The sequence below is a fragment of the Salvelinus fontinalis genome, chromosome 28 (genome assembly GCF_029448725.1).
Source record: "Salvelinus fontinalis isolate EN_2023a chromosome 28, ASM2944872v1, whole genome shotgun sequence".
Lineage (NCBI taxonomy): Eukaryota > Metazoa > Chordata > Actinopteri > Salmoniformes > Salmonidae > Salvelinus > Salvelinus fontinalis.
In genome coordinates, this window is record NC_074692.1 from 32,511,448 (window position 1) to 32,538,997 (window position 27,550).

Below are 27,550 nucleotides of genomic sequence, written 5' to 3' on the forward strand. Positions count from 1 at the left end.
CATTCTTGGATCGATGTCAAACAGGGCTCATGTAGCAGCGATAGTGTTTGGATCTCATGCTTGATACAGCAGACACTTATATAAATAACACACTCGAGAAGAGCCTTGTTTGTTTTGCATCAAACTACTTTGGAAATTGATCTCTTCCATTCTCTGCCATTGTGTTAAATAGAAATTCACCAAATCAAATAAAATCTCCTACATGGGCCAGTCATAGTCATTCTCTTGAGAGCACCAGCATTGATGATACAGCTCATCAATAAGCTAGCTTTACCTTCCAGGCTGTTATTACACATATACATGTGCCTGCTTGGTTAAATAAAGGTTAAATAAATATAAACATTATGACTGGAGCCACAGAGAGCTGATGGAATCCCAGACTGTAACTCTGATAGCTACTATAAATAGACCTGTATCTTAATAGTGTCAACACTACAACACATGGATATGACTGGCATTACACCACACTGAAGGCATAGAGACTAAGGCTACATCAAGAGTGGCACCGTTGTCCCTGTATAGTACACTATATTTAACCAGGGCCCATAGTGCACTGGAAGTAATACGGTGCCATTTGAGACGCACATACTCTCCAGGAATACTCCATTACAGATTACCCAGCTGCCTCAGTAGGCGACGATAAAAATTCCTTTCCCTTCAATAGTAGTGGATGGTTGTACTGATCTGAAACCAGCTGCCCTCCAGTAGTGGACTTCCCCTTCAACAGTAGTGGATGGTTGTACTGATCTGGAACCAGCTGCCCTCCAGTAGGGGACTTCCCCTTCAACAGTAGTGGATGGTTGTACTGATCTGAAACCAGCTGCCCTTCAGTAGTGGACTTCCCCTTCAACAGTAGTGGATGGTTGAACTGATCTGAAACCAGCTGCCCTCCAGTAGTGGACTTTCCCTTCAACAGTAGTGGATGGTTGTACTGATCTGAAACCAGCTGCCCTCCAGTAGTGGACTTCCCCTTCAACAGTAGTGGATGGTTGAACTGATCTGAAACCAGCTGCCCTCCAGTAGTGGACTTCCCCTTCAACAGTAGTGGATGGTTGTACTGATCTGAAACCAGCTGCCCTCCAGTAGTGGACTTCCCCTTCAACAGTAGCGGATGGTTGTACTGATCTGAAACCAGCTGCCCTCCAGTAGTGGACCTCCCCTTCAACAGTAGTGGATGGTTGTACTGATCTGAAACCAGCTGCCCTCCAGTAGTGGACTTCCCCTTCAACAGTAGTGGATGGTTGTACTGATCTGAAACCAGCTGCCCTCCAGTAGTGGACTTCCCCTTCAACAGTAGTGGATGGTTCCCACTTTGATATGACCTGGAACGGGACTTGAACCAACAACCTTCCAGTAACTGATCCACCTCTTTAACCTATCTATCAACACTCATTCAAATAACACTATGTATGATTCTGAACTGAACTAATATCCTACTCCACTCACCTGTGATGACTCTCCACCCTCCTCCTCCTCTTCCTCCTCCTCCTCCTCTCCCTCCGGTGGCCGGCTGAACAGGTAGTATTCGGTTGGCTGGGTGGCGGTGGGTGTGTCAGGGGCGGGGCTATCCTTGCTGTGCTCGTCAGAGCAGCTGGTAACCGATGCGGCGCTTCCCGCAGGGCTCGGGGGCGACGGAGACGAAAGGTCACAGGTCACCAGCTTGTAGTAGTTCTGGGTGGTTACCACCAGACGCGCCTGGCTCTGCAGAAGAAGAAGAAGTTGGAGAAGAAGAAGAAGAAGAGAAAGAAGAAAAAGAAGACAATTGTACACAAAGGTCTAGACTAAGTGAATTTTGACACTCAGCTTGGAGAGGATGGAGCACAGAGCGGCCATACTACACCACCCAGAAAGCACTTTTTAGTAGTTAAATGTCTAGCTCAACAGCAGGACATAGCAGCTAGGATTTGACACGGTAAACCATTTTGTGACAACTTCTGATGTAAAAAAGGGCTTTATAAAATACATTTGATTGATTCATACCTGCAGACAGGACATGAGGTCACTTCCTGAGTCGGAGTGGGGGGGGTGATAGGAGTTGCAGTTGGCGTCCAGGTCTAGAGCCCCCTGGTGTTCAGCTGAGCAGGTGCAGGAGGAGGTGGTGGGGTGAGGGTGAGAGTGTGGTTCGATGAGTAACGGCAGGGTGTTGTTGGAGGGGCAGGGGGGTTGTTGAGAGTGGAGGTGGGGGGGTTCGGTGGGGGAGGTGTGGAGGTCTAGGTAGAAAGCCCCCCCACCTCCGGAGCCTCTTCGGCTCCCTGCCTCCTCATCCAGCACTGAGCAGATGCAGACAGAGGAGGTGCAAGATTGGTCGGTGGAGCTGTTGAGGTTGGTGGTCGTGGTGGCCAGAGGTGGTGGCTTGGTAGAGGTTGCCGGGACACTGTTGTTCATGTTATTATAGATGGCGCTGAAGTTAACCAGCACGCCATCTGAGCTGTTACAGGAAGAGTCGCTGGCGTAGCCCAGCTGGCGTTCCGACGACTCTGAAAACGGTTCCGGGAAGTGTTCAAGATATGTCTGGGAGAGGCCGCAGCAGGAGCAGTGCTGGTGGGTGGTGCCAGAGCCAGAGGAGGAGTTAGCTTGGCTACTGCCCCGTCCCCCACCCCTCATTGGGTGATCCTCTTCCTCCTCCTCATCCTCACCCCACTCCTGCTCTCCGCAGTCCATGGAGAGGGTGGAGCCACTGCTGCCGTGGCGACGTGGACTGTCCAATCCCAGCAGGTCCAGGCCCTCCAGGTGGGTGGAGAGATCAGAGGACACGCCCCTAAGGGAGTCCAGCCTCCCTGAGCAGCCCCAAGAGTGCTTACCCAGGGTGCTGTGCAACAGGAAGGGCTTGTGTGTGGTGGACCCCAGGTCGTGGAGGTGAAAGGGTGCAATCCCGTCTCCCTCCTCGTCCAGGGCGGAGTTTGTATTGCCATGGAGATGAAAGGAGGAGTCTTCCAAGTAACCATTCAGGTTATCAACATCATCTTCCTCATCCTCATCATCATCATCCTCCTCCGTGTTGAGCAGAAAAGGGTTGTGACGGAGCCGGAGCGGGTTGTTGACCTGTTCCCTTGGCTTCACCCTGGGCATAGTGTGGGCCACCATCACCATCACCTGGTCCTCGCAGTTACTGGACGTCACCGACGAATCATCACTCCCCGTGCTGCCTCCTCTCCCTCCTCCTCCTCCTCCCTCTCCCTCTCCTCCTCCTCCTCCTCCTGTGGAGGTCTGGATGAGGCTGCTGTACACCAGGGCTTCCCTCTGGAGAACATCCTGCTCAGGAAGGGAGGTTGTGCGGCTCAAGCCCAGGGTTTCTGGGTAGCTGAAAGGGTTTGATCTCTTCAGGGACCCACAGCCCTGCCGGCCCCCAGTCACCTGACAGTGTACCAGGGGGATGTGGTGAACGATCAGGGTCTCACCAGACAGCTTGGGGGGGCTGTCCATGGTCCCTGGGTGTACCCGTGTGTAGGGGTTCAGACAGGGGGCAGGGGGAAAAGCTGTGTGGGTGCTGGGGTGGGGGTATAGGATATGTGGAGGGGTTTCGGACAGGGAGTTGGTTCAGTGGTTAGATGCTAGACCCAAGGCTCCAGGGCCTGGAATGCTGAAGGAGAGGTCAGGGAAATTGACTCTGTGGTCTGAGTGGTACATCTGGAAGATAGAGAGCGAGAGAGAGAGAGAGAGAGAGAGAGAGAGAGAGAGAGAGAGAGAGGGAGAGAGAGAGAGAAAGAGCGAGAGAGAGAGAGAGAGATGGTATTAGAAAGACACACATTTCAAAAATACTTATATCAATGTGATATATGAAGATCTTAAGAAACTTGTGGTTTGGCTCCAAAAGACACTATCCTCAACATTAACATCACTTTGACTTACACTTTTAACCCACCCCTTCCAAAGACACATGTAGTACATACAGGTTTATGGGAGGTGCAGGAGCTGCCACCAGGGGCACCCTGGGAGCTGTAGTTGTGTGGGGTTGGGTGCCTTGCTAAAACGCACAACGGCAGGCAATGGAATCTAGGATTTGATACCAGCTCTGATTCGAACTCTGATGATTCGACAACCCCCTGCTGATCCAGACAGAGTGGTATTAATCGTCAACACCGGACACTGTCAATTGGCTTTGTCAGAAATGGCACCTTTATAGCGCTCTAGTTGTAGTCATTGCTACATACTGTACATCTGATTTTGCCAACCGATTTTTCCCGTAGGACCCGGGATTCAAACTGGCAACACTCTGGTAGCTGACTTGCTTCACAAACCGCTAGGCTACCTGCCGCCAGTCTTAAATAATTAGTCTTGTCATTCAGTTCGTCAGTGGATGACTCATGAGTCACTGCCACGTGAGGTGGAGTCAGTGAGGTCCTCCTCTCACTCTCCTCTCTCTACCACAGCTACATCAGACTGTCAAACAGGCCTATGAGCTCACCCATCTCATTTGAGCTCACACATCTTAAGACTTCCACAATCTTTACATTCTTTCATCAGTAACAACTACTCAAATCCATTGGATATGCGGACATTTAGACAGCTTCCTGACACAGGGGCAGACTAATCCAGACTCAACACCTACTCAGGAGGAGTAATCCTAACTCAGCAATAATCCTAGAAAGATGAATCATCCTGAACGAAGAAAGACACAGACAGACAGACAGACAGACAGACAGACAGACAGGATAAAATACTCTTCTACTTGGCTGGTTACTGTTTGTAATGATTTGTCTGCTGGGCTATGTTCTCAAATAATCGTAAGGTATGCTTTCGCCGTAAAGCATTTTTTAAAATCTGACACCGTGGTTGGATTCACAAGAAGTTCATCTTTAAACCTATGTAAAATATGTTTTGTTTTCTGAATTTTTATAATGAGTATTTCTGTATTTGAATTTGGCGCCCAGCACTGGCAGTTGAAGAGGTGGGACGCTAACGTCTCACATACCCAAGAGAGGTTAAGCCCCACCCTCTTCAACATATATATCAACGAATTGGCGAGGTCTGCAGCACCCGGCATCACCCTACTAGGATCTGAAGTCAAATGTCTACTGTTTGCTGATGATCTGGTGCTTCTGTCACCAACCAAGGAGGGCCTACAGCAGCACATAGATCTTATGCACAGATTCTGCCAGACCTGGGCCCTGACAGACCTGGGCCCTGACAGTAAATCTCAGTAAGACCAAAATAATGGTGTTCCAAAAAAGGTCCAGTCGCCAGGACCACAAATACAAATTCCATCGAGACAACGTTGCCCTAGAGCACACAAAAAACTATACATACCTTGGCCTAAACATCAGAGCCACAGGTAACTTCCACAAAGCTGTGAACGTTCTGAGAGACAAGGCAAGAAGGGTATTCTATGCCATCAAAAGGAACAAAAAATTTGACATACCAATTAGGATCTGGCTAAAAATACTTGAAAAAGTTATAGAACCATTGCCCTTTATGGTTGTGAGGTCTGGGGTCCACTCACCAACCAAGAATTCACAAAATGGGACAAACAACAAATTGAGAGCAGAATTAGGCCAATACCCGCTAATTATCAAAATCCAGAAAAGAGCCATTAAATTCTACAACCACCTAAAAGGAAGCGATTCCCAAACCTTCCATAATTTCTCTGGGATAGGTGGCAGTATTTTCACGTCTGGATGATAAGCATGTCCAAAGTAAACTGCCTGCTACTCAGTTGCTAAGATATGCATATTATTAGTAGAGTTGGATGGAAAACACTCTGAAGCTTCTAAAAAAGTTTGATTCATGTCTGTGACTATAACAGAACTTATTTGGCAGGCGAAACCCCGAGGACAAACCATTCCGATTTTTTTATTTTGAACTCACTCTCTTTTCAATGGGTTTCATTGGGAATCCAGATTTCTAAGGGACCTTCTTGCAGTTCCTATCGCTTCCACTGGATGTCAACAGTCTTTAGAAATTGGTTGAGGTTTTTCCTTTGAGAAATGAAGAAGTAGCACTGTTCAGAATGAGGCTCGAGGGAAGTGTACTCTTTGTTAGAGGCGCATGACCTGAAAGCTAGCTACACTTTGTTTTCCTCCGGTATTGAACACAGATCGTGTTAAATTTGATCAATTATTTACATTTAAAAAATACCTAAAGTTGTATTACAAAAGTAGTTTGAAATGTTTGTACAAAGCTTACAGGTAACTTATGAGATATTTTGTAGTCACGTTGCGCAAGTTGGAACCGGTGTTTTTCTGGATCAAACGCGCCAAATAAATGGACATTTTGGATATATATATCAACGGAATTAATCGAACAAAATGACCATTTGTGATGTTTATGGGACATATTGGAGTGCCAACAGAAGAAGCTCGTCAAAGGTAAGGCATGAATTATATCTTTATTTCTGCGTTTTGTGTCGCGCCTGGAGGGTTGAAATAGAATTGTCTGTGTTTGTTTACTGGGGTGCTGTCCCCAGATAATAGCATCGTTTGCTTTTGCCGTAAAGCCTTTTTGAAATCTGACATGTTAGCTGGATTCACAACAAGTGTAGCTTTAATTTGGTGAATTGCATGTGTGATTTCATGAAAGTTACATTTTTATATTAATTTATTTGAATTTGGCGCTCTGCATTTTCACTGGATGCTGGCCAGTGGGCTCGCGTCCCACATATCCCAGAGAGGAGAACAAAGCCATCACCTACAGAGATATTAACCTGGAGAAACTTTAACGCTATTTGGCCCTAAAAAGAGAGTACAGAGAGTGCAGAATACCTGACTACTGTGACTGACCCAAACTTAAGGAAAGCTTTGACTATGTACAGACTCAGTGAGCATAGCCTTGCTATTGAGAAAGGCCCCCGTAGGCAGACCTGGCTCTCAAGAGAAGACAGGCCATGTGAATACTGCCCACAAAGTGAGGTGGAAACTGAGCTGCACTTCCTAACCTCCTGCCAAATGTATGACCATATTAGAGACACATATTTTCCCTCAGATCACACAGATCCACAAAGAATTTGAAAACAAATCCAATTTTGATAAACTCCCATATCTACTGGGTGAAATACCACAGTCTGTCATCACAGCAGCAAGATTTGTGACCTGTTGCCACAAGAAAAGGGCAACCAGTGAAGAACAAACACCATTGTAAATACAACCCATATTTATGTTTATTTATTTTCCCTTTTGTACTTTAACCATTTGTACATTGTTAAAACACTGTATATATACTTAATACGACATTTGCAATGTCTTTATTCTTTGGAACTTCTGTGAGTGTAATGTTTACTGTTCATTTTTATTGTTTATTATACTTTTGTATGTTATCTACTTCTCTTGCTTTGGCAATGTTAACATATGTTTCCCATGCCAATAAAGCCCTTTAAATTGAATTGAGACAGAGACAGAAAAAGAGAGACAGAGAGAGAGACAGAGAGACAGAGATATATATAAATAGATGTTGACCTTTTAGAAGAGAGACTGACAGTGCAGGTGTTGGTTAGACACACACACACACACACACACACACACACACACACACACACACACACACACACACACACACACACACACACACACACACAACAGTAGACTGCTCTATCTGCTGAGCGAGCTACAGATTAGCATTGCAGGTCAAGTCCATTCAATCTCAGCAGGCAATTCCCAGGCTAACTGAAATTACTCTCCTGCTAGGTGCAAGAATAACCCTTCAAACAGTGAATGATTAGCCACCTGACAGCTTCACTGTTGCTGAGTGTTCCTTGTATGATTCTGTTCCCAGAGAGGGAAAGTGGTGCTAACAGGATTAGCCTCGCCTATTAGCTTATTTTAGCGCTCTGAGGACAAGCCAACAATCACCACACCAGATGCTAACAGCAATAGCCTAGCGTGTTAGCACTCTGAGGACAAGCCAACAATCACCACACCAGAAGCTAACAGCAATAGCCTAGCGCGTTAGCACACTGAGAACAAGCCAACAATCACCACACAAATTCAGACTAAACATAACAGCATTAGCCTAATGTGCTAGCATTCACCAATCCACTGTTGACCCTTGAAATGGGATTAAGGGATTGTCTGAAGGATCTGGTTGGGTTTAAATGTCCCATACTATTATTTTTAACCCTAAAAGTGACAACATATTTATAACCCTAAATGTGCCAACTGGGATAATTTTGAAAAATGTTAATTGGTAATGATTCTTGGTAATGTCTGTCAAGAAATAACACTTTTTTTGTGTTAATCTTTTGTAACACAAGTAAATGGTTTGAATATACGTTTCTGTATGTTTAAAAAAAAAATGCTAAAAAAAAATAATAATAATCATCCATAGCAACTTTTCATGAAAACATTTGTTTCATTCAAATGTTGTGTTTCTGTGATACTCAGATGCTAAGAAATTGTCAATTGAGCTAAATCTGACATACTGTACCGGTACGACCTATGATGGCCACTGCTATGGGCGCAAGTGCCATCAGACTTTTAGCTCTAACTTTGCAATGCTATATGGTATATTAGTTCCAATTGTATCTGAAAGATGAGAGCATACTTGGAATACACTGAAAGCTTCATATCTTTAAAAAAAAATGTTTTTGCCGTTATAGTAGCTGCCATGCCCTAATGGTCAAATCTGTATATAGATATGGCAGCTCCATATCTATATATTTTAAGAGTACTGTCACACCCTGGTCTGTTTCACTTGTCTTTGTGCCGAAGCCACTCGCGTTCCCGCGGGAATCATCAGCTACAGGTGACCCGTTTACTAACTCCCATTATTCGTACTCCCTTTTTTGTTATCCTGCTGTGGGGAGACCGGTCTAAGTCTCTCCGGGTGCTCATCGACTGTGGGGCAGATGAGAGTTTTATGGCCGCTACCCTGGTATCTGAGCTAGGTATCTCCATACAACTCCTCTTCGTTCCCATGGACGCCAGAGCGCTGGACGGCCACTCTATTGGCAGGGTCACGCACAGCACAGTTCCCAATAAACTGCGGGTATCAGGCAATCACAGTGAGTCCATTCACCTTCTCCTCATCAAATCTCCCCACGTCCCTGTTCTTTTGGGATTCTCATGGCTCCAGAAGCACAATCCCGTTTATGACTGGACTATGGGTTCAATCCTGTGTTGGAGCCCATTCTGCCACTCACATTGCCTTAAGGTGGCGCCGCCTGCCCCGGAACGTCCGCCTCCAGGATTAAGTACAGCCTTGGATTTCTCTGCCGTTCCCGTAGATTACCATGACCTGGAGGTTTTCAGCAAGGCTCGTGCTACCTCTCTTCCTCTACAAGCGCCTTAACTCTAGGCAGGCCCGGTGGGCCCTGTTATTCACCAGGTTCAACTTCACCATCTCCTACCGCCCAGGGTCCAAAAATGTGAAGCCGTATGCCCTCTCTCGCCTGTACAGTTCTGCTGCTACATCCTCTGAATCTGAGACCATCCTCCCTACCTCATGTCTTGCGGCTTCGGTTGTCTGGGGTATTGAGGCCATGGTCCGCAAGGCACAAATTTTCCAGCCGGACCCCCCCGGATGTTCGTCCCTGATTCGGCCTGGTCTCAGGTCCTGGAATGAGCTCATTCCTCCAGGCTTACCTGTCATCCTGGCGCCCATCAAACCCTGGCCTTCCTCCGACAACGCTTCTGGTGGCCCACTATGTTTCCTGACGTCTCGTCGCTGCATGCACGGTGTGTGCTCAAAATATTACTCTGCGGCAAGCTCTGTCTGGCCTCCTTCAGCCACTCCCTGTTCCTCATTGCCCCTGGTCCCATATTTCAATGGATTTTGACACTGGTCTCCCTCCGTCAGATGGCAACACCACCATCCTGACGGTGGTGGACAGGTTCTCCAAGGCCGCCCATTTCATCCCTCTCCCCAAGTTACCGTCAGCCAAGGAGACGGCCCAGCTCATGGTGCAGCACGTCTTCCGAATTCATTGACTCGCGGGCAACATTGTCTGTGATCGTGGTCCTCAGTTCTCGTCCCGATTCTGGAAGGCGTTCTGCCCCCTTATTGGGTCGTCGGCCAGCCAGTTCTCCGGGTTTCATCCCCAGTCCAACGGCAAGTCGGAGCGAGCCAATCAAGACATGGAAACGACACGTTGGTGTCTCGTCACTCTACCAACCACACCACCTGGAGCCAGCAACTGGTCTGGGTGGAGTATGCCAGGAACACTCTTCCCTGCTCGGCTACTGGGCTCTCCCCTTTCAACTGCTCCATGGGATATCAGCCCCAGCTCTTCCCTGCTCGGCCACTGGGCTCTCCCCTTTCAACTGCTCCATGGGATATCAGCCCCAGCTCTTCTCTTCTCTGCTACTGGGCTCTCCCCTTTCAACTGCTCCATGGGATATCAGCCCCAGCTCTTCCCTGCTCGGCCACTGGGCTCTCCCCTTTCAACTGCTCCATGGGATATCAGCCCCAGCTCTTCTCTGCTCGGCTACTGGGCTCTCCCCTTTCAACTGCTCCATGGGATATCAGCCCCAGCTCTTCCCTGCTCGGCCACTGGGCTCTCCCCTTTCAACTGCTCCATGGGATATCAGCCCCAGCTCTTCTCTGCTCGGCCACTGGGCTCTCCTTTCAACTGCTCCATGGGATATCAGTCCCAGCTCTTCTCTGCTCGGCTACTGGGCTCCCCCTTTCAACTGCTCCATGGGATATCAGCCCCAGCTCTTCCCTGCTCGGCTACTGGGCTCTCCCCTTTCAACTGCTCCATGGGATATCAGCCCCAGCTCTTCTCTGCTCGGCCACTGGGCTCTCCCCTTTCAACTGCTCCATGGGATATCAGCCCCAGCTCTTCCCTGCTCGGCCACTGGGCTCTCCCCTTTCAACTGCTCCATGGGATATCAGCCCCAGCTCTTCTCTGCTCGGCTACTGGGCTCTCCCCTTTCAACTGCTCCATGGGATATCAGCCCCAGCTCTTCCCTGCTCGGCCACTGGGCTCTCCCCTTTCGACTGCTCCATGGGATATCAGCCCCAGCTCTTCCCGGAGCAAGAAGTTGAAGTCAACAAACACTCAGCCCAGATGTTCGTCACCCTCAGCCCAGATGTTCGTCAGCTCGGTCGGCTCTTCTCAAGACCACCTCCAGGTACCGTTGACAAGCATGGGCAACCTTTCCCCTCGTTTCATTGGTCCTTTCCCCATCTCTACAGTCCTTAGTTTCACTGCTGTCCATCTGCTGTTACCCGTAGCCTCCATATACACCCTACTTTTCATGTGTCCAGGATTAAGCCCTTGTCTCACAGCTCTTTGTCTTGTATTTCCAGGCCCACGCCTCCTCCCAGTGTCATCGATGGCCATCCGGCGTACACAGTGAGACGTCTCCTGAGTGTTCGACCACTGGTCAGGGGTTTCTGTTTATGAAACACACACAGGCAAAAGTGCACGCAGACAGGACACAGGAACTCACACAAACACCAAACACCAAACAACCAATAAACACAATATGAAAACGTTGCGTCTGAATGAGGGCTGGAGTGTCCATACCCATCTCTGTCCAGGGTTGATGGTGAGCTCATGGAGGATACAGGATGCTCCATTACGGACAACAGACAGCAGAACATACCCAAACTATTTCTTTTCAAACGGCTCTGTGTTTTTGGGTCACTGGCAGGAATACACACAATCTTTTAGTTAGTCTATCACACGCCTCAATGACCGGACCTTCTGTCTGTTTCTCTGAAAGCACTCTCCTCGAATATCCCCTGTCTGCTTCTATCTATCCACCCAGCGAGAGAAAGAAAGAGAGAAAGAAGAAAGAAGAAAGAAGAAAGAGAGAAAGAGAGAAAGAGAGAAAGAGAGAAAGAGAGAAAGAGAGAAAGAGAGAAAGAGAGAAAGAGAAAGAGAAAGAGAAAGAGAGAAAGAGAGAGAGAGAGAGAGAGAGAGAGAGAGAGAGAGAGAGAGAGGCCACACAGGTTCTCTTGCCATGCCAATAAAGGAATTTGAACACACACACACACACACACTTTAAGGGAAAGCTGCAAACAAAGGACATCATCCTCCTCCCTGCCTCCCCTCCCTCTGACCCGCTCCCTCCCTTCCTCACTCTTACATCATTAGTGTGAACAAAGGACATCATCCTCCTCCCTGCCTCCCCTCCCTCTTTCCCGCTCCTCCTCTTCCTCGGGTCTTACATCATAAGGACAGGGCTGGGACTCAGAGCAGACCTTCCCAGAGACGGTGCACCCCGAGCAGCTGCAGAGATGGATATTATTACCAACACCACACTACGGTGCCTTCAGAAAGTATTCACACCCCTTGAATTTTTACACATGTTGTTATGTTACAGCCTGAATTTACAATGGATTGTATTGAAATTGTGTGTCACTAGCCTACACACAATACCCCATAATGTCAAAGTGGAATTGTGTTTTTAGAAATGTTTGCAAATTAATTCAAACTGACAAGCTGAATTGTATTGAGTCAATAAGTATTCCTTTAGGTTTGCCTTTGTTATGGCAAGCCTAAATAAGTTCAGGAGTAAAAATGTGCTTAATATGTCACATAATAGTCTAGCAATGAATTTCAAACACAGATTCAACCACAAAGACCAGGGAGGTTTTTCAATGCCTCGCAAAGAAGGGCATCTATTGGTAGATGGGTATAAAAAAGAAGAAGCTGTCATTGAATATCCCTTTGAGCATGGTGAAGTTATTCATTACAGTTTGGATGGTGTATCAATACACCCAGTCACTACAAAGATACAGGCGTCCTTCCTAACTCAGTTACCGTAGAGGAAGGAAACAGCTCAGGGATTTCACCATGAGGCCAATGGTGACTTTAAAACAGTTACAGAGTTTAATGGCTGTGAAAGGAGAAAACTGAGGATGGATCAACAACATTGTAGTTACTCCACAATACTAACTTAAATGACAGAATGACAGTGAAAAGAAAACAAATATTACAGAACAAAAATATTCCAAAACATGCATCCTGTTTGCAAAAAGGCAATAAAGTAAAAACTGAAAAAAGCTAAGAAATGAACTATGTGCTACGTTTGAGGGAAGTCCAACAACACACCACTGAGTACCACTCTTCATATTTTCAAGCATGGTGGTGTCTGCATCATGTTATGGGTATGTTTGTCACCGGCAAGGACTAGGGAGTTTTTTAGGATAAAAAGAAATGGAATAGAGCTAAGCCCAGCAAAATCCTAGAGGAAAACCTGGTTCAGTCTGCTTTCCAACAGACACTGGGAGACAAATTCACCTTTCAGCAGGACAATAACCTAAAACAGAAGACCAAATATACACTGGAGTTGCTTACCAAGATGACATTGAATGTTCCTGAGTGGCCTAGTTACAGTATTGACTTAAATGATCACCAACCAACTTGACAGAGCTTGAAGAATTTGAAAAAGAAGAATGTGCAAATTGTGTATAATCCATCAGCTCTAATCACTGCCAAATGTGTGAATACTTATGTAAATGAAATATTTCTGTATTTCATTTTCAATACATTTGCAAAAAATAATTCTAAACATGTTTTCACTTTGACATTATGGAGTATTATTGTGTGTAGATGGGTGAGAAAAAGCATCAATTTAATCAATTTTGAATTCAACACAACAAAATATGGAATAAGTCAAGGGGCATGAATACTTTCTGAAAGCACTGTCCCTCCCTACGTCTCTGATAGAGCCCCCAGATACAACGACAAGTCACTACCAACCCAGTCCCTTCCTTGTCCATGTCTCCCTCCCTCCCTCCCTCCCTCCCTCCCTCCCTCCCTCCCTCCCTCCCTCCCTCCCTCCCTCCCATCTCTCTCTTTACCACTTCTCTCCCTCCTCTCTCCCTCAATCCTCTCTCTTTCCCCCCTCTCTCTCTCTCTCTCTCTCTCTCTCCCTCCCTCCCTTTCTTCCACCTCTCTCTCTCCAACCTCTCTCCCTCAACCCTCTCCCTCCCTCCCTCCCTCCCTCCCTCCATCCCTCCCCCCTCCCACCTCCCTCCCTCCCTCTCAAGAGTTCTTTCCCTTACCTGACTATAGGAAGATTACTCTCTTTACGTAACATAGTAGCTTGATGTACAAGTTGCCTCCACTGAAATGTCTACTAAGTGTACTGTAGATAAACACAGGTAAGTAGAGCATGCAACTCCCTCTCTAGTTATCTCTAATGCAAGGTGGAGGATGTATCTCTGTTATATTGTGCTGTGTTGACATTCTGCAGACTTAGAAAGGGAAAGGAGATAGCTGCACATTCTGTAGATCAGATGAAGTAAATGTAATTATAATAATTAGCCAATGACAGCAAGCTGACTTCATCAGGGTTCCTCTATATTCTGTAGCCTCACATCTATCAGGCTTTGGGACTGCTGATAGAGTGTTTCTCAACATTCTGTAGCCTCACATCTATCAGGCTTTGGGACTGCTGATACAGTGTTTCTCAACATTCTGTAGCCTCACATCTATCAGGCTTTGGGAATGCTGATAAAGTGTTTCTCAACATTCTGTAGCCTCGCATCTATCAGGCTTTGGGACTGCTGATACAGAGTTTATCAACATTCTGTAGCCTCACATCTATCAGGCTTTGGGACTGCTGATACAGTGTTTATCAACATTCTGTAGCCTCGCATCTATCAGGCTTTGGGACTGCTGATACAGAGTTTCTCAACATTCTGTAGCCTCACATCTATCAGGCTTTGGGACTGCTGATACAGAGTTTATCAACATTCTGTAGCCTCACATCTATCAGGCTTTGGGACTGCTGATAGAGTGTTTCTCAACATTCTGTAGCCTCACATCTATCAGGCTTTGGGACTGCTGATACAGTGTTTCTCAACATCCTGTAGCCTCACATCTATCAGGCTTTGGGACTGCTGATACAGTGTTTTTCAACATTCTGTAGCCTCACATCTATCAGGCTTTGGGAATGCTGATACAGTGGTTCTCCCCTCTCCTCCCCTCATTTCTCCTCTCCCCTGTCTCATAAGAAATACACTGGATGTAATACAATGTATTATACAGCCTGATAGACATATGCACACACTCACCCACCCACCCACACACCTAACCCACCCGCCCGCCCACCTACCTACCCAAACCCCACCAATACACACACACACACACACACACACACACACACACACACACACACACACACACACACACACACACACACACACACACCTACCTACCCCACCAGTCCACCAATACTCACACTACCTACAGACACCCAGTCTGTTTCAGTCTCAAAATTCTGTAGAGCTGTGATGTAATCCCCCCCCTGCCATAGAGCCAGGACAAGTGATAACTTGATAGACCAGGGACAAGAAAGACACAGTTAAGCCACAGCTGGGCTGCTTAAGGCCGGGTTTGACACGCCCGGACATGTGCACGCCTGTCCGTGTTATGGGAGACATTCCCCGGTAGACCTACAGACATGTAAAGCTACGAAGCAGCAGCAGCGTGGTAGCATAGGCCTGCTGTTGAAATGATGTACTTGCCCTGTCTGTGTTGAACAGATATCACATCAGTCATGAAAGTTCCTGACAGCCAGAACTAAGATGGAAAAATACGGGATACATAACCGGACGATACGCAGAAACGCTTGGTTGCATTTCGCTCTCTCGCGATAGAGGTTTAATAGGTTACATGGCAATGAAAACACCCAGAAGCGAAAGGGAAATATGGGGCAAGAAAAAGCGCTGATTTTGTTATCGCAATATAGAATATTTCTGATAGCAGGCCAAGTGATCCATCATATTAATATATTGATGTTATGAGTCATACGAGCCGGAATATTTTTGAAAATCCATCGCTTACGCTATAGAGCATCTATGTTATCATATAGACCTACGCTATACTCTCATTAATCGATAACATAGTAAATATAGAGTATCCATAATTGAACAATGTGGATATCTTGTTATGTTAACAGCTGTTAATATTTCCGCGTGAGCGTTGACGTGCACTGTCTATTCCCAAAACAACAATGTAAATATCCCCAACAACACCCCTCCCATCTGTGGTGATCACTGGGAATGCGCGCACACAAATCGATACAATGAGGGTTTTGGAGACAATGTAACTGGGTATGCTAAAGGAAAGGCCCGTTACATGGCAACGTATGATTCCTTTCCAGTCCCAGAACGGCTACATAGAAAATATTCAATACTCTAGTCTTAAAACACCCACAAACGTACCGAACGTGTCAAGAACATTTTCGGCCGTTGTTTCTGTTTAGTTTAGAATGTCGATGACAGGACTATGTTATTATGTAGCCCAGCCTCCACCATCACCACCCACCGTGCACCGTGTGTCAAAACAGCTTCCTCGCCTTTGTAAGGATTCAGTGCGAGAGGATGGCACATGGGCAATGTCTGTTCATCTTTGTTATTTAACCACATAGCCAAGAATCAACCACTTGGTTTCTCACCAATATTGCGATGTAATACATATATGTGCCATGCATTGTCATTAAGATGGCGTTAATTAGGCCTAATGGAGGTTGCGCTGTGTTGTCGCGAGCACTATAGTCTAATGTCTTTGGATAAAGAGTCGAGATCAGAAAATCAACAAGGGATTAAACACCACACGATTAAATAGTTTCCATTCGAAACGATCTAGGCATGTCAATAACCGCATTTTTTTGGACGGAAGACCCGTTTTTACTGCGCCTTTACGGTTATGATGCTACGGCATCATTTTCCAGCTTCCCATTCAATGCTGTCCAAGCAATTCTGCATTGCTTCTCCGTCTCTCCCCATTATATCCCAGCCTTCTATTAGAAAGCCACGAAGGAGACTATACTTACGTTTAAGCAGGTTGTCAACGATGATGTTATTATCGTGTCAATAGTATCCACATGTCAATCGTTGTCAATAACCACGGGTATAATATGCCTAATCCTAGACGAACGGAACATGTTTTTTTCTGCTCCCGACCAGCAGCGTTGCAGCTCTCGACAGCGCAGCAGCGGCGTAGAACGGGGCTCTTACGTCAACCCCGATCCATCTCTACTCTCCCGCATAGGAATTCGGTCAGGCACAATACGGAGAGGATCAAGTAAAATACCTAGCTTCCTGTTTCTGGGCAGGTGTGTGGGGGGGGGGGGTCAACCTTCGTATGTTTCTTCTATGACACTGACATTATAATTCTTACTATTTCTATTCAATTCAAGGGGCTTTATCATGCTCTCTCTCAATTCAATTCAATTCATGGGGCTTTATCATGCTCTCTCTCAATTCAATTTAAGGGGCTTTATCATGCTCTCTCTCAATTCAATTCAATTCAAGGGGCTTTATCATGCTCTCTCTCAATTCAATTCAATTCAAGGGGCTTTATCATGCTCTCTCCCAATTCAATTCAATTCAAGGGGCTTTATCATGCTCTCTCTCAATTCAATTCAAGGGGCTTTATCATGTTCTCTCTCAATTCAATTCAAGGGGCTTTATCATGTTCTCTCTCAATTCAATTCAATTCAAGGGGCTTTATCATGCTCTCTCTCAAATCAATTCAAGGGGCTTTATCATGTTCTCTCTCAATTCAATTCAATTCAAGGGGCTTTATCATGCTCTCTCTCAATTCAATTCAATTCAAGGGGCTTTATCATGCTCTCTCTCAATTCAATTCAATTCAAGGGGCTTTATCATGCTCTCTCTCTCTCAATTCAATTCAATTCAAGGGGCTTTATTGGCATGGGAAACATATGTTAACATTGCCAAAGCAAGTGAGTTAGATAAAATACAAAAGTGAAATAAACAATAAAAATTAAGAGTAAACATTACACTCACGGAAGTTCCAAAAGAATAAAGACATTACAAATGTCATATTATGTATATAGACAGTGTTGTAACGATGTACAAATGGTTAAAGTACAAAAGGGAAAATAAATAAGCATAAATATGGGTTGTATTTACAATGGTGTTTGTTCTTCACTGGTTGCCCTTTTCTTGTGGCAACAGGTCACAAATCTTGCTGCTGTGATGGCACACTGTGGTATTTCACCCAGTAGATATGGGAGATGATCAAAATCGGGTTTGTTTTCGAGTTCTTTGTGGATCTGTGTAATCTGAGGGAAATGTGTGTCTCTAATATGGTCATACATTTGGCAGGAGGTTAGGAAGTACACCTCAGTTTCCACCTCATTTTGTGGGTAGTGTGTCTTCTCTTGAGAGCCATGTCTGCCTGCGGCGGCCTTTCTCAATAGCAAGGCTATGCTCACCGAGTCGGTACATAGTCAAAGCTTTCCTTAAGTTTGGGTCAGTCACAGTGGTCAGGTATTCTGCCACAGTGTACTCTCTGTTTAGGGCCAAATAGCATTCAAGTTTGCTCAGTTTTTTTGTTAATTCTATCCAATGTGTCAAGTAATTCTATTTTTGTTTTCTCATGATTTGATTGGGTCTAATTGTATTGCTGTCCTGAGGCTCTGTGGGGTGTGTTTGTGTTTGTGAACAGAGCCCCAGGACCAGCTTGCCTAGGGGACTCTTCTTCTCTCTCGCTCCCTCTCTCAATTCAATTCAAGGGGCTTTATTGGCATGGGAAACATATGTTAACATTGCCAAAGCAAATTAAGTAGATAATATACAAAAGTGAAATAAACAAAAATGAACAGTAAACATTACACTCACATTACACTCTCTCTAACTAGCACAGACACTCGGACCCTAAAACTTCAATAACTTGCACATTATTTGAGCTACATACCTCAGGTTAGGCATTTTATGAAGGAAAAACAGGTGTACAAAATTGTACAGGTCTTATTTTTCCGATTCCTACCCGAGTTTCATAATCACATTGTCATGGCATTGTGATGGAATCCTGATACACCATCACGTCAACCTAGTTAGGGACTGTCAACAAAGGGCATCACAATATTCACATTTCTATAGCTCTTACACCAGGTGACATGGCAACATAATTTCAGTTGTCTGCTATTCCTTACACCGGAGGCAAGTTGCACATCCTTTGGTTTTCTCAAAATGATCCCAATTTTTCTTTAAATTTATATATATATTTATACAAAATCACTTAAAATTCATTAGCCTCTTGACCATGTGACCTAGACACTTAAAATCAATTATCCAGAGCGACTTACAGCAGAGTGCATACATTTTATTACATTTTACATACTGAGACAAGGATATCCCTACCGGCCAAACCCTCCCTAACCCGGACGACGCCATGCCAATTGTGCGTCGCCCCACGTCGCCCCCCCCGGCTGCGACAGAGCCTGGGCGTGAACCCAGAGACTCTGGTGGCGCAGCTAGCACTGCGATGCAGTGCCCTAGACCACTGCGCCACCCGGGAGGCCACACCAATGTGGAGTGTTCACAGCATAAGGATAAACATTGCACACCCTTTGGTTTTCAGAAAAACTATTTTGTTTTATTTTACCTTAATTATTTGTAAAATGTTGATTTCAGAATTTCAATAGCTCCTTGGTCACATGACCCTCTGCTTTTCCCATAAAGCGCTTACGGGATTTTATATAAATATTTGGAAAAAGGAGACAGATTAAAGAAGAATTTTAAATCCTTGAGACAATTAAGACATGGATTGTGTATGTGTGCCATTCAGAGGGTGAATGGGCAAGACAAAATACGTAAATGCCTTTGAACGGGGTATGGTAGTGGGTGCCAGAACTGCAACGCCGCTGGGTTTTTCACACTTAACAGCAACTCAATATTAGGAAGGTAAAGGAGGATACCTAGTCAGTTGTACAACTGAATGCATTCAACTGAAATGTGTCTTCCGTATTTAACCCAACCCCTCTGAATCAGAGAGGTGCGGGGGGCTGCCTTAGTCAACATCCACGGGACCTGGAGAACAGGTGCCTTACACAGGGGCAGAATGACAGATTTTACCCATTTTATCTCAGGGATTCGATTCCAGCAACCTTTAAGTTACAGGACCAACGCTTCTACCCGCCTGGCAACCTGCCACCCCTTAAGCTTTTGTATACTCAGCGTGTATATCTATATGTGTGTGTGTGCACAAATCTGTTTACATCCCTGTTAGTGAGCAATTTTCTATTTGCCAAGATAATCCATCCACCTGTGTGTGTCTGTCTGTGTGTGTGTGTGTGTGTGTGTGTGTGTGTGTGTGTGTGTGTGTGTGTGTGTGTGTGTGTGTGTGTGTGTGTGTGTGTGTGTGTGTGTGTGTGTGTGTGTGTGTGTGTGTGTGTCTGTGCGTGTGTGTGTGTGTGTGTGTGTGTATGTCTCTGTGTGTGTGTGTGTGTGTGTGTGTGTGTGTGTGTGTGTGTGTGTGTGTGTGTGTGTGTGTGTGTGTGTGTGTGTGTGTGTGTGTGTGTGTGTGAGGAGAAACAGAGAGATAGACAAGGATCAGAGGGAGCATTCCTAAGATCACACTGTACACCAGGTAGGACAGACTGACACTAGCCCCCTGGGCACATACTGTAGGCTATTGCATCATAGATACTGGAGACTGAGACAGGGGGGATGGAGCACTCTGACCCTGTCCAAAATTACTCCTGGACAGGGCCAATCAGGCAGGATAAACATCACCCACTTGCCAAAGCACAGCCCCCACACCAGTCAAGAGAAATCAACAACCACTAACTTACTACATTGAGACAAGGTTGAGTATAGACCAGGAATCTCTCCCCCACAACACACTAGCCCTAAGGGGGAGCGAAATCGAACAGGAATCTCTCCCCCACAAATCACTAGCCCTAGGGGGGTGCGAAACCGAACAGGAAGATCTCCCCCACAAATCACTAGCCCTAGGGGGGCGCGAAACCGAACAGGAAGATCTCCCCCACAAATCACTAGCCCTAGGGGGGCGCGAAACCGAACAGGAAGATCTCCCCCACAATGCACTAGCCCTAGGGGGGCGCGAAACCGAACAGGAAGATCTCCCCCACAATGCACTAGCCCTAGGGGGGCTCGAAACCGAACAGGGAGATCTCCCCCACAACACACTAGCCCTAGGGGGGCTCGAAACCGAACAGGAAGATTACGTCAGTGACTCAACCTGCCCAAGGGAGTCGAGTATAGTGAACAAAACCTGGCATGAAGTGTATATATATATATATAAAATTAGGAATAATTTCATGACAAAACTAAAAGGGTGTGGAACATGTCTCTCTATATAAGGAATAATGGGCAGATGAAACTAGGTTGTTAAGTCACGTGGTTGTAGAGTTATTGAAATTGTGTAAGCGCTTTATGGGAAAACCAAATGGTGGGACATGTGTGTCCCCACCCTTTAAACAATATAGAGTTGGTTTAAGGTGACTAGGTCATGTGATCGAGGACCTATTGAAATTCTAAGTAAAATAAGAAGAAAACAACAGGCGTACTAAGTATTTATGATGTCATAGTAATTCCTAAGTAATTATTGTGAGATACTAAGTCATTATTATGAGATGGTAAGTCATTCTGAGATAGTAAGTCATTGTTATGAGATAGAAAGTCATTATTATGAGATAGTTAGTCATTATTATTATATAGTATGTCATGAAGTTGCACAAACAACTGTTTTGCTAACATATGATGTGGGTTCCTGGTTTGCCGGTTTGCCAGGCCAGGAGTCCCTGGGGAAGAAAAGGTTGAAGACCCCTGATTTAACCTCTTGAGATGGGAAAACACGTTCTTTATTAAGGTAAACATATATTCTTTTTTACAGAATGTTAAAATTAGGTGAAGTAAAGTTACACTACCTAAACGGTACTCAATTGGTGGAACTACCCAAGTTCTGTAGGTCAGAGAGCTAACTATGTATCTATTGTTGCTCTCTCATATTCTGCCACCACTTCATTTAGAGAAGCTATTTCAATCTGATATCTCCCCTGTGGTCTACCATAGAATGTATAGATAGAGAGACAACATTTCCATTTTAGAGCACATCGACAGACTTTTTACCTGGTTTGCTCTGGGATTCGAACCAGTGACCTTAATATTTGTATTTATAATACTACGATGTACGTTAAATAAAGATGAGAATCTCTAGTCTGTGGAGCCACTGATTGGGGGGAGGACTTGCTTAACTTCTTGCTTAACTTCTGTTTAAACCATGTCCATTTGGGGATATCTTCTAGGACAGCAGAGGTGGTGATCAGAGTTGAATTCAACAAGGATATTCATCTTGGATAAAGATGAGAATGTCTGGTCTGGGGAGGAGAGTCACTGACCTTAGAATGTTTGTTGCCTCGATGAAGAGGATACTGCTGATTTGAGGAGCTTATAATGTTTTGTTGAGGAAATGTGGCCTTGAAGAAGAGGAGGAATTATTGGGAGACACTTTAATTACCAATGTATCTCTAGTGGTATTGTGGCTCCGCCCAGTTTCAGTTCTGAGCAACAGGAAGTCAGGAATGCTAAAAGACATCACAGAGACAGGAAAGTATTCACTAAGTACCTTTATCTTTACAAGTCTGTTGCATGTTCACTAAACCCTCACATTTGGACCCAAACGTGTGGATAATATCACTTATTTAAATGTGAACATATATAATAACACTGTAGAACATAAAAACATATTTAAACATTATTTACCCCGTCTTAATTCTCTTCCAGATGCCTGGCTTTTTCTTGGGTTTGGTGGTTGACTCATTTCTCAGCCAACTCTGAAATCCCCTGCTGGATCTCTGGCTCCCCCTGCTGGCTCTCTGGTCCTCCCTGCTGGCTCTCTGGTCCTCCCTGCTGGCTCTCTGGTCCCCCCTGCTGGTTCTCTGGTCCCCACTGCTGGCTCTCTGGCTCCCCCGGCTCGTCATGTACAGACCCAGCGAGGCCTTGGTTTACCTTCTGGCCCGTGGCCCACCCCAGCAACTGTTGACCATGGTTGTAGTCAGATGGAAACTGGTTGATGAACTAGGTGCTGAACGTCTTGATTTGCCCGTCAACCCTGTACATGTGACTAATAAACTTCTAATCTAATGTAATCAGCCTCCAGATTCATCTCCTCCAGTCATTTCTCCTCCTGTTCTTTTAGGTACTGTTCCTTCCTCCTCTCCCTGTCCTCTTTAACTGTCTGTTGAGTCTGTTTTGTAAGCAGGGACTGCTCTCTCCAATTCTTATTGAAATAGTCCATCTTCTTCCTTTTCTCCTCAGCTTTCAGCAACCCCTCCCTCTTCTCTCTCTCTCTGCCCAGGTGGTCAAGGACATTATCGCTCCAGTGGTACCAGTGATGACTGGAAGGTGAGAGCAGAGGTCACATTTAACATGGGTCCAAAATGGCACCGTATTCCTGGGATTAACATGGGTAACTAGGATCCCGGAACTGTCCCGGGACCAGCCTTCACATTTCCCGAAAATAAATGACAAGACCCGGGAAATTACAACATTCCCCCCCGATGTCACACTGATGGAATTCAACAAAATACACAACATGTGCAGCAGCAAAACATAAAATATCCCATTATCCAAACAGGTTGTCCAAGCAGGAAGCCTTGAACCTAGCATATTTACTTAATGTTGCAGCCTGGTCTCATTATGTAGACGTAACATAGTAAATGTAAACCCGCCACTCAAATTAGTATGATATGTTACGTTTGGTATGTTTACATAAGACAGATGCTTACCTTAGACAAAAACAAAAAAAAGGGTGGTTGGTCGGGGTGGAAGGGTAGGTGTATAATGCCAATGTTAACAAACCCAAAGGTTGCGAGTTTGAATCTCATCACAGACAACTTCAGCCTTTTAGCAACTTTTCAACTACTTACTGCTTTTGTGCTACTTTGCAACTACTTTGCATGTTAGCTAACCCTTCCGCTAACTCTAACCTTAATCCTAACCCCTAACCCCTGTCCTAGCTAACGTTTGCTACTTAGTTAACACAAGCCACCTAGGTAGAATTCGTAACATATTATATTTCTGCAAATTCATAACATATGTTAAGTTTAGCACTATTCATAACATACTGTATAATACTGTTTAAGTAGAGATTCCGCCTATGTATTTATTATATGAGTGATGGCTTACCAGCCAATCACATGAGACTTGTTCAGTTATATTTGTTGCATTCTGGTTTAAGCATCAGATTTTGACATTTGATATTACCCCAGCATGGAACCAAGCTAGTTCTCATGTTGGAGCTAGTCGGTCTAAGTGCATTGTATTATTTACAAGTTGGTAATAAAACTACCAAAGAGAGAAAGTTGTTGTGGCCTTCTTTCCACGCCTCCAAGCAACGAGGAGTTGGAGTTGACAGGGGTCCAGGGTCATTGATGTAACTACAGTATAGTAGCTAGCAACCATTAGCCAACAACTGTGGTAAAGTATTGTCTTTTATCGATGGCGTTTCTGATATCGTTTAGGACCTTAAGCGTGGCTGAGGTGCACACATGACCCGCTCGAGAAAACAGATTGCATAGCGGAGAAGGTACGGTGGGATTCGAAATGGTCAGTGATCTGTTTGCTAACTTGGCTTTCGAAAAATTTTGAAAGGCAGGGTAGGGGGATGACCGCGGCAGCTTTCCAATCTTTAGGGATCTCAGACGATACGAAAGAGAGGTTGAATAGGCTAGTAATAGGGGTTGCAACAATTGCGGTGGATCATTTTAGAAAGAGAGGGTCCAGATTGTCTAGCCCAGATGATTTGTAGGGGTCCAGATTTTGCAGCTCTTTCAGAACATCAGCTATCTGGATTTGGGTGAAGGAGAAATGGGGGATGCTTGGGCAAGTTGCTGTGAGGGGTGCAGAGCTGTTGACCGGGGTAGGGGTAGCCAGGTGGAAAGCATGGCCAGTCGTAGAAAAATGCTTATTGAAATTCTCGATTATCGTAGATTTATCGGTGGTGACAGTATTTCCTAGCCTCAGTGCAGTGGGCAGCTGGGAGGAGGTGCTCTTATTCTCCATGGACTTTAAGGTGTCCCAGAACTTTTTGGAGTTTGTGCTACAGCATGAAAATTTCTGTTTGAAAAAGCTAGCCTTTGCCTTCCCAACTGCCTGTGTATATTGGTTCCTAACTGAATTTTACAGAATCTGTCTGTATGTTTATTGATCCCTGGCTGGACAGGTGGAAGTGGTAGCTAATGTATTTGTTTGCTCATATATCACTGATCAGAAACATTTAGCATGTAATGATGATGCCTTAATCAAGAGTATTATTCATCTATTAACTCACATAGTAGCTTTAAATAGCCATATAAAGAGCCTAGGCAATTTTCCTATCGCCCCAATCCCACTGAAACCCAAAATCCTGACTCCTGTCTCGCATGAAAATACCTAACTGTATTCTATAATCTATAGGTTGCATTATCAAAGCACCTCTTGCCTATGCATGCCAAAAAAAAGCTTCAACATTTCTCCTGCCTGCTTCTCTGTGCTGTCTTGTATTGCTGCCCATATGAGAGCTTCGGTAGAGAATGTGTGATCAACAAATGGTATGAGAGTAGATATGGATATTTATTGAAACAGAGTTGGTCCCCGTTAAGATACCTTGATATTTACAGTATGTCCTCTCTTCATCTCCCCGTTATTCATCAGCTGATCTGCTATCTGTATAATTATCAACTCCATTTGGCCAAATTGGTGATATTCTGTCATTCGTTGGAGGTTATCTAGGAAGCTAAGCAACTTTGGTGATTTGTCTTTTGTTTTACTGCCGTGACAAAGTCTGCATGATTTGACAACGCTATAGCCTACTCGGGACATGCCCTCTGCATCCTAAATGTGCTCTTTATCAAGGCCTACTTATTCCCAATACTGAAACTTGGTAGATTTTGGGGAAAATATGAATCCCTACCGTATTCCTTATATAGTGAACTACTTATGACCAGGGTCGTTGAGATACCATGGGGATTTCTATTATAAATTCCCTGGTCTACCAGATCAGATCACTAGTTATGACCAGGGTGAGTTGAGATACCATGAGGATTTCTATTATAAATTCCCTGGTCTCCCAGATGAGATCACTACTTATGACCAGGGTCATTGAGATCCCATGGGGATTTCTATTATAAATTCCCTGGTCTACCAGATCAGATCACTACTTATGACCAGGGTCATTGAGATCCCATGGGGATTTCTGTTATAAATTCCCTGGTCTACCAGATCAGTTTGACAAGTTCAGTCAATAGTTTTCTAGTGAAACAATGACACAACATGATGACAGGTGTAGAACTCGTGTGTGTAGAGGAGACTAAAGACTATGATGTCATAAGGAAAACAGGTCTTTCCTATGTTGATGATCTCATAGCCCTCCTCCTCTCTCTGATACATTCTCTCTGTCTTTTTGAGGTTCCTCTTCTCCCACTTCTTATTCACCCAGTGCTCTCCTTCTGATACTTTTATTGGCTGGTGTAAGGTCCTCCTTGTCCTCCTACTTCTCTTCAGGGTTCTTCTCCTCCTCTTCAGGCTTCTCTAACTCACCCCTCTTGTCCTCCTCCTTCTCTTCAGGGTTCTTCTCCTCTTCAGGCTTCACTAACTCACCCCTCTTGTCCTCCTCCTTCACTTCAGGGTTCTTCTTCTCGTCTTCAGGCTTCTCTAACTCACACCTCTTGTCCTCCTCCTTCTCTTCAGGGTTCTTCTTCTCCTCTTCAGGCTTCTCTAACTCACCCCTCTTGTACTTCTCATCCCTCTTTCCTCTTCTGCCATCTCCTGCCTCTTTTTTGCCTCTGTCATCTTCTCTCTTTCTGTGATTAAAGCTAAGTGGCCTTAAATGGCTCTCTTTCTCTGCTCCTCTCTCTCTTCCTGCTTCGCCTCTCCTCGTCTCTAAGTCTGTCAGTTTCTTTTTGTCTTGCAATTTTAATCTGTTGTTTTTTATTCTGGTCTTCTTGTTGTCGTACCCTCTTCGATCTGCCATTTTTTTTATCCTGCTCTTCTTGTTGTTGTACCCTCTCCAGCTGTCTGTCCATTGCTAACAGTCCTCCTTCTCCCTCCTGATTCGCTGTTCTTCTTCTATCCGTTCTCTTTCCCCCTTTAATATTTCTAGCCTCCTCTCTTTATGCCTATTGAGCTGTTCCTATGCCTCTGCTTGTAAATTTACATTTACATTACATTTAAGTCATTTAGCAGACGCTCTTATCCAGAGCGACTTACAAATTGGTGCATTCACCTTATGATATCCAGTGGAACAACCACTTTACAATAGTGCATCTAACTCTTTTAAGGGGGGGGGGGGGGGGGGGGGGGGTTAGAAGGATTACTTTATCCTATCCTAGGTATTCCTTAAAGAGGTGGGGTTTCAGGTGTCTCCGGAAGGTGGTGATTGACTCCGCTGACCTGGCGTCGTGAGGGAGTTTGTTCCACCATTGGGGTGCCAGAGCAGCGAACAGTTTTGACTGGGCTGAGCAGGAACTGTACTTCCTCAGAGGTAGGGAGGCGAGCAGGCCAGAGGTGGATGAACGCAGTGCCCTTGTTTGGGTGTAGGGCCTGATCAGAGCCTGAAGGTACGGAGGTGCCGTTCCCCTCACCGCTCCGTAGGCAAGCACCATGGTCTTGTAGCGGATGCGAGCTTCAACTGGAAGCCAGTGGAGAGAGCGGAGGAGCAGGGTGACGTGAGAGAACTTGGGAAAGTTGAACACCAGACGGGCTGCGGCGTTCTGGATGAGTTGTAGGGGTTTAATGGCACAGGCAGGGAGCCCAGCCAACAGCGAGTTGCAGTAATCCAGACGGGAGATGACAAGTGCCTGGATTAGGACCTGCGCCGCTTTCTGCGTGAGGCAGGGTCGTACTCTGCGAATGTTGTAGAGCATGAACCTACAGGAACGGGTCACCGCCTTGATGTTAGTTG

The 27,550-nt window shown here is 45.4% G+C and overlaps 1 protein-coding gene across 1 annotated transcript in view; it reads right to left on the minus strand.

The window, feature by feature from the left end:
- rusc2 (RUN and SH3 domain containing 2) overlaps positions 1-16,876 on the minus strand; it is a 58,347-nt gene extending 41,471 nt beyond the window's left edge. Inside the window, exons 1-3 of the mRNA XM_055887508.1 lie at positions 16,668-16,876; positions 1,981-3,627; positions 1,447-1,701 (exon numbers count right to left, since the gene is read on the minus strand). Coding sequence (XP_055743483.1) covers positions 1,447-1,701; positions 1,981-3,423 — 1,698 coding nt within the window. The 5' untranslated portion in view covers positions 3,424-3,627; positions 16,668-16,876. The remainder of the gene's footprint in view (positions 1-1,446; positions 1,702-1,980; positions 3,628-16,667) is intronic.
- Positions 16,877-27,550: the final 10,674 nt, after the last annotated feature.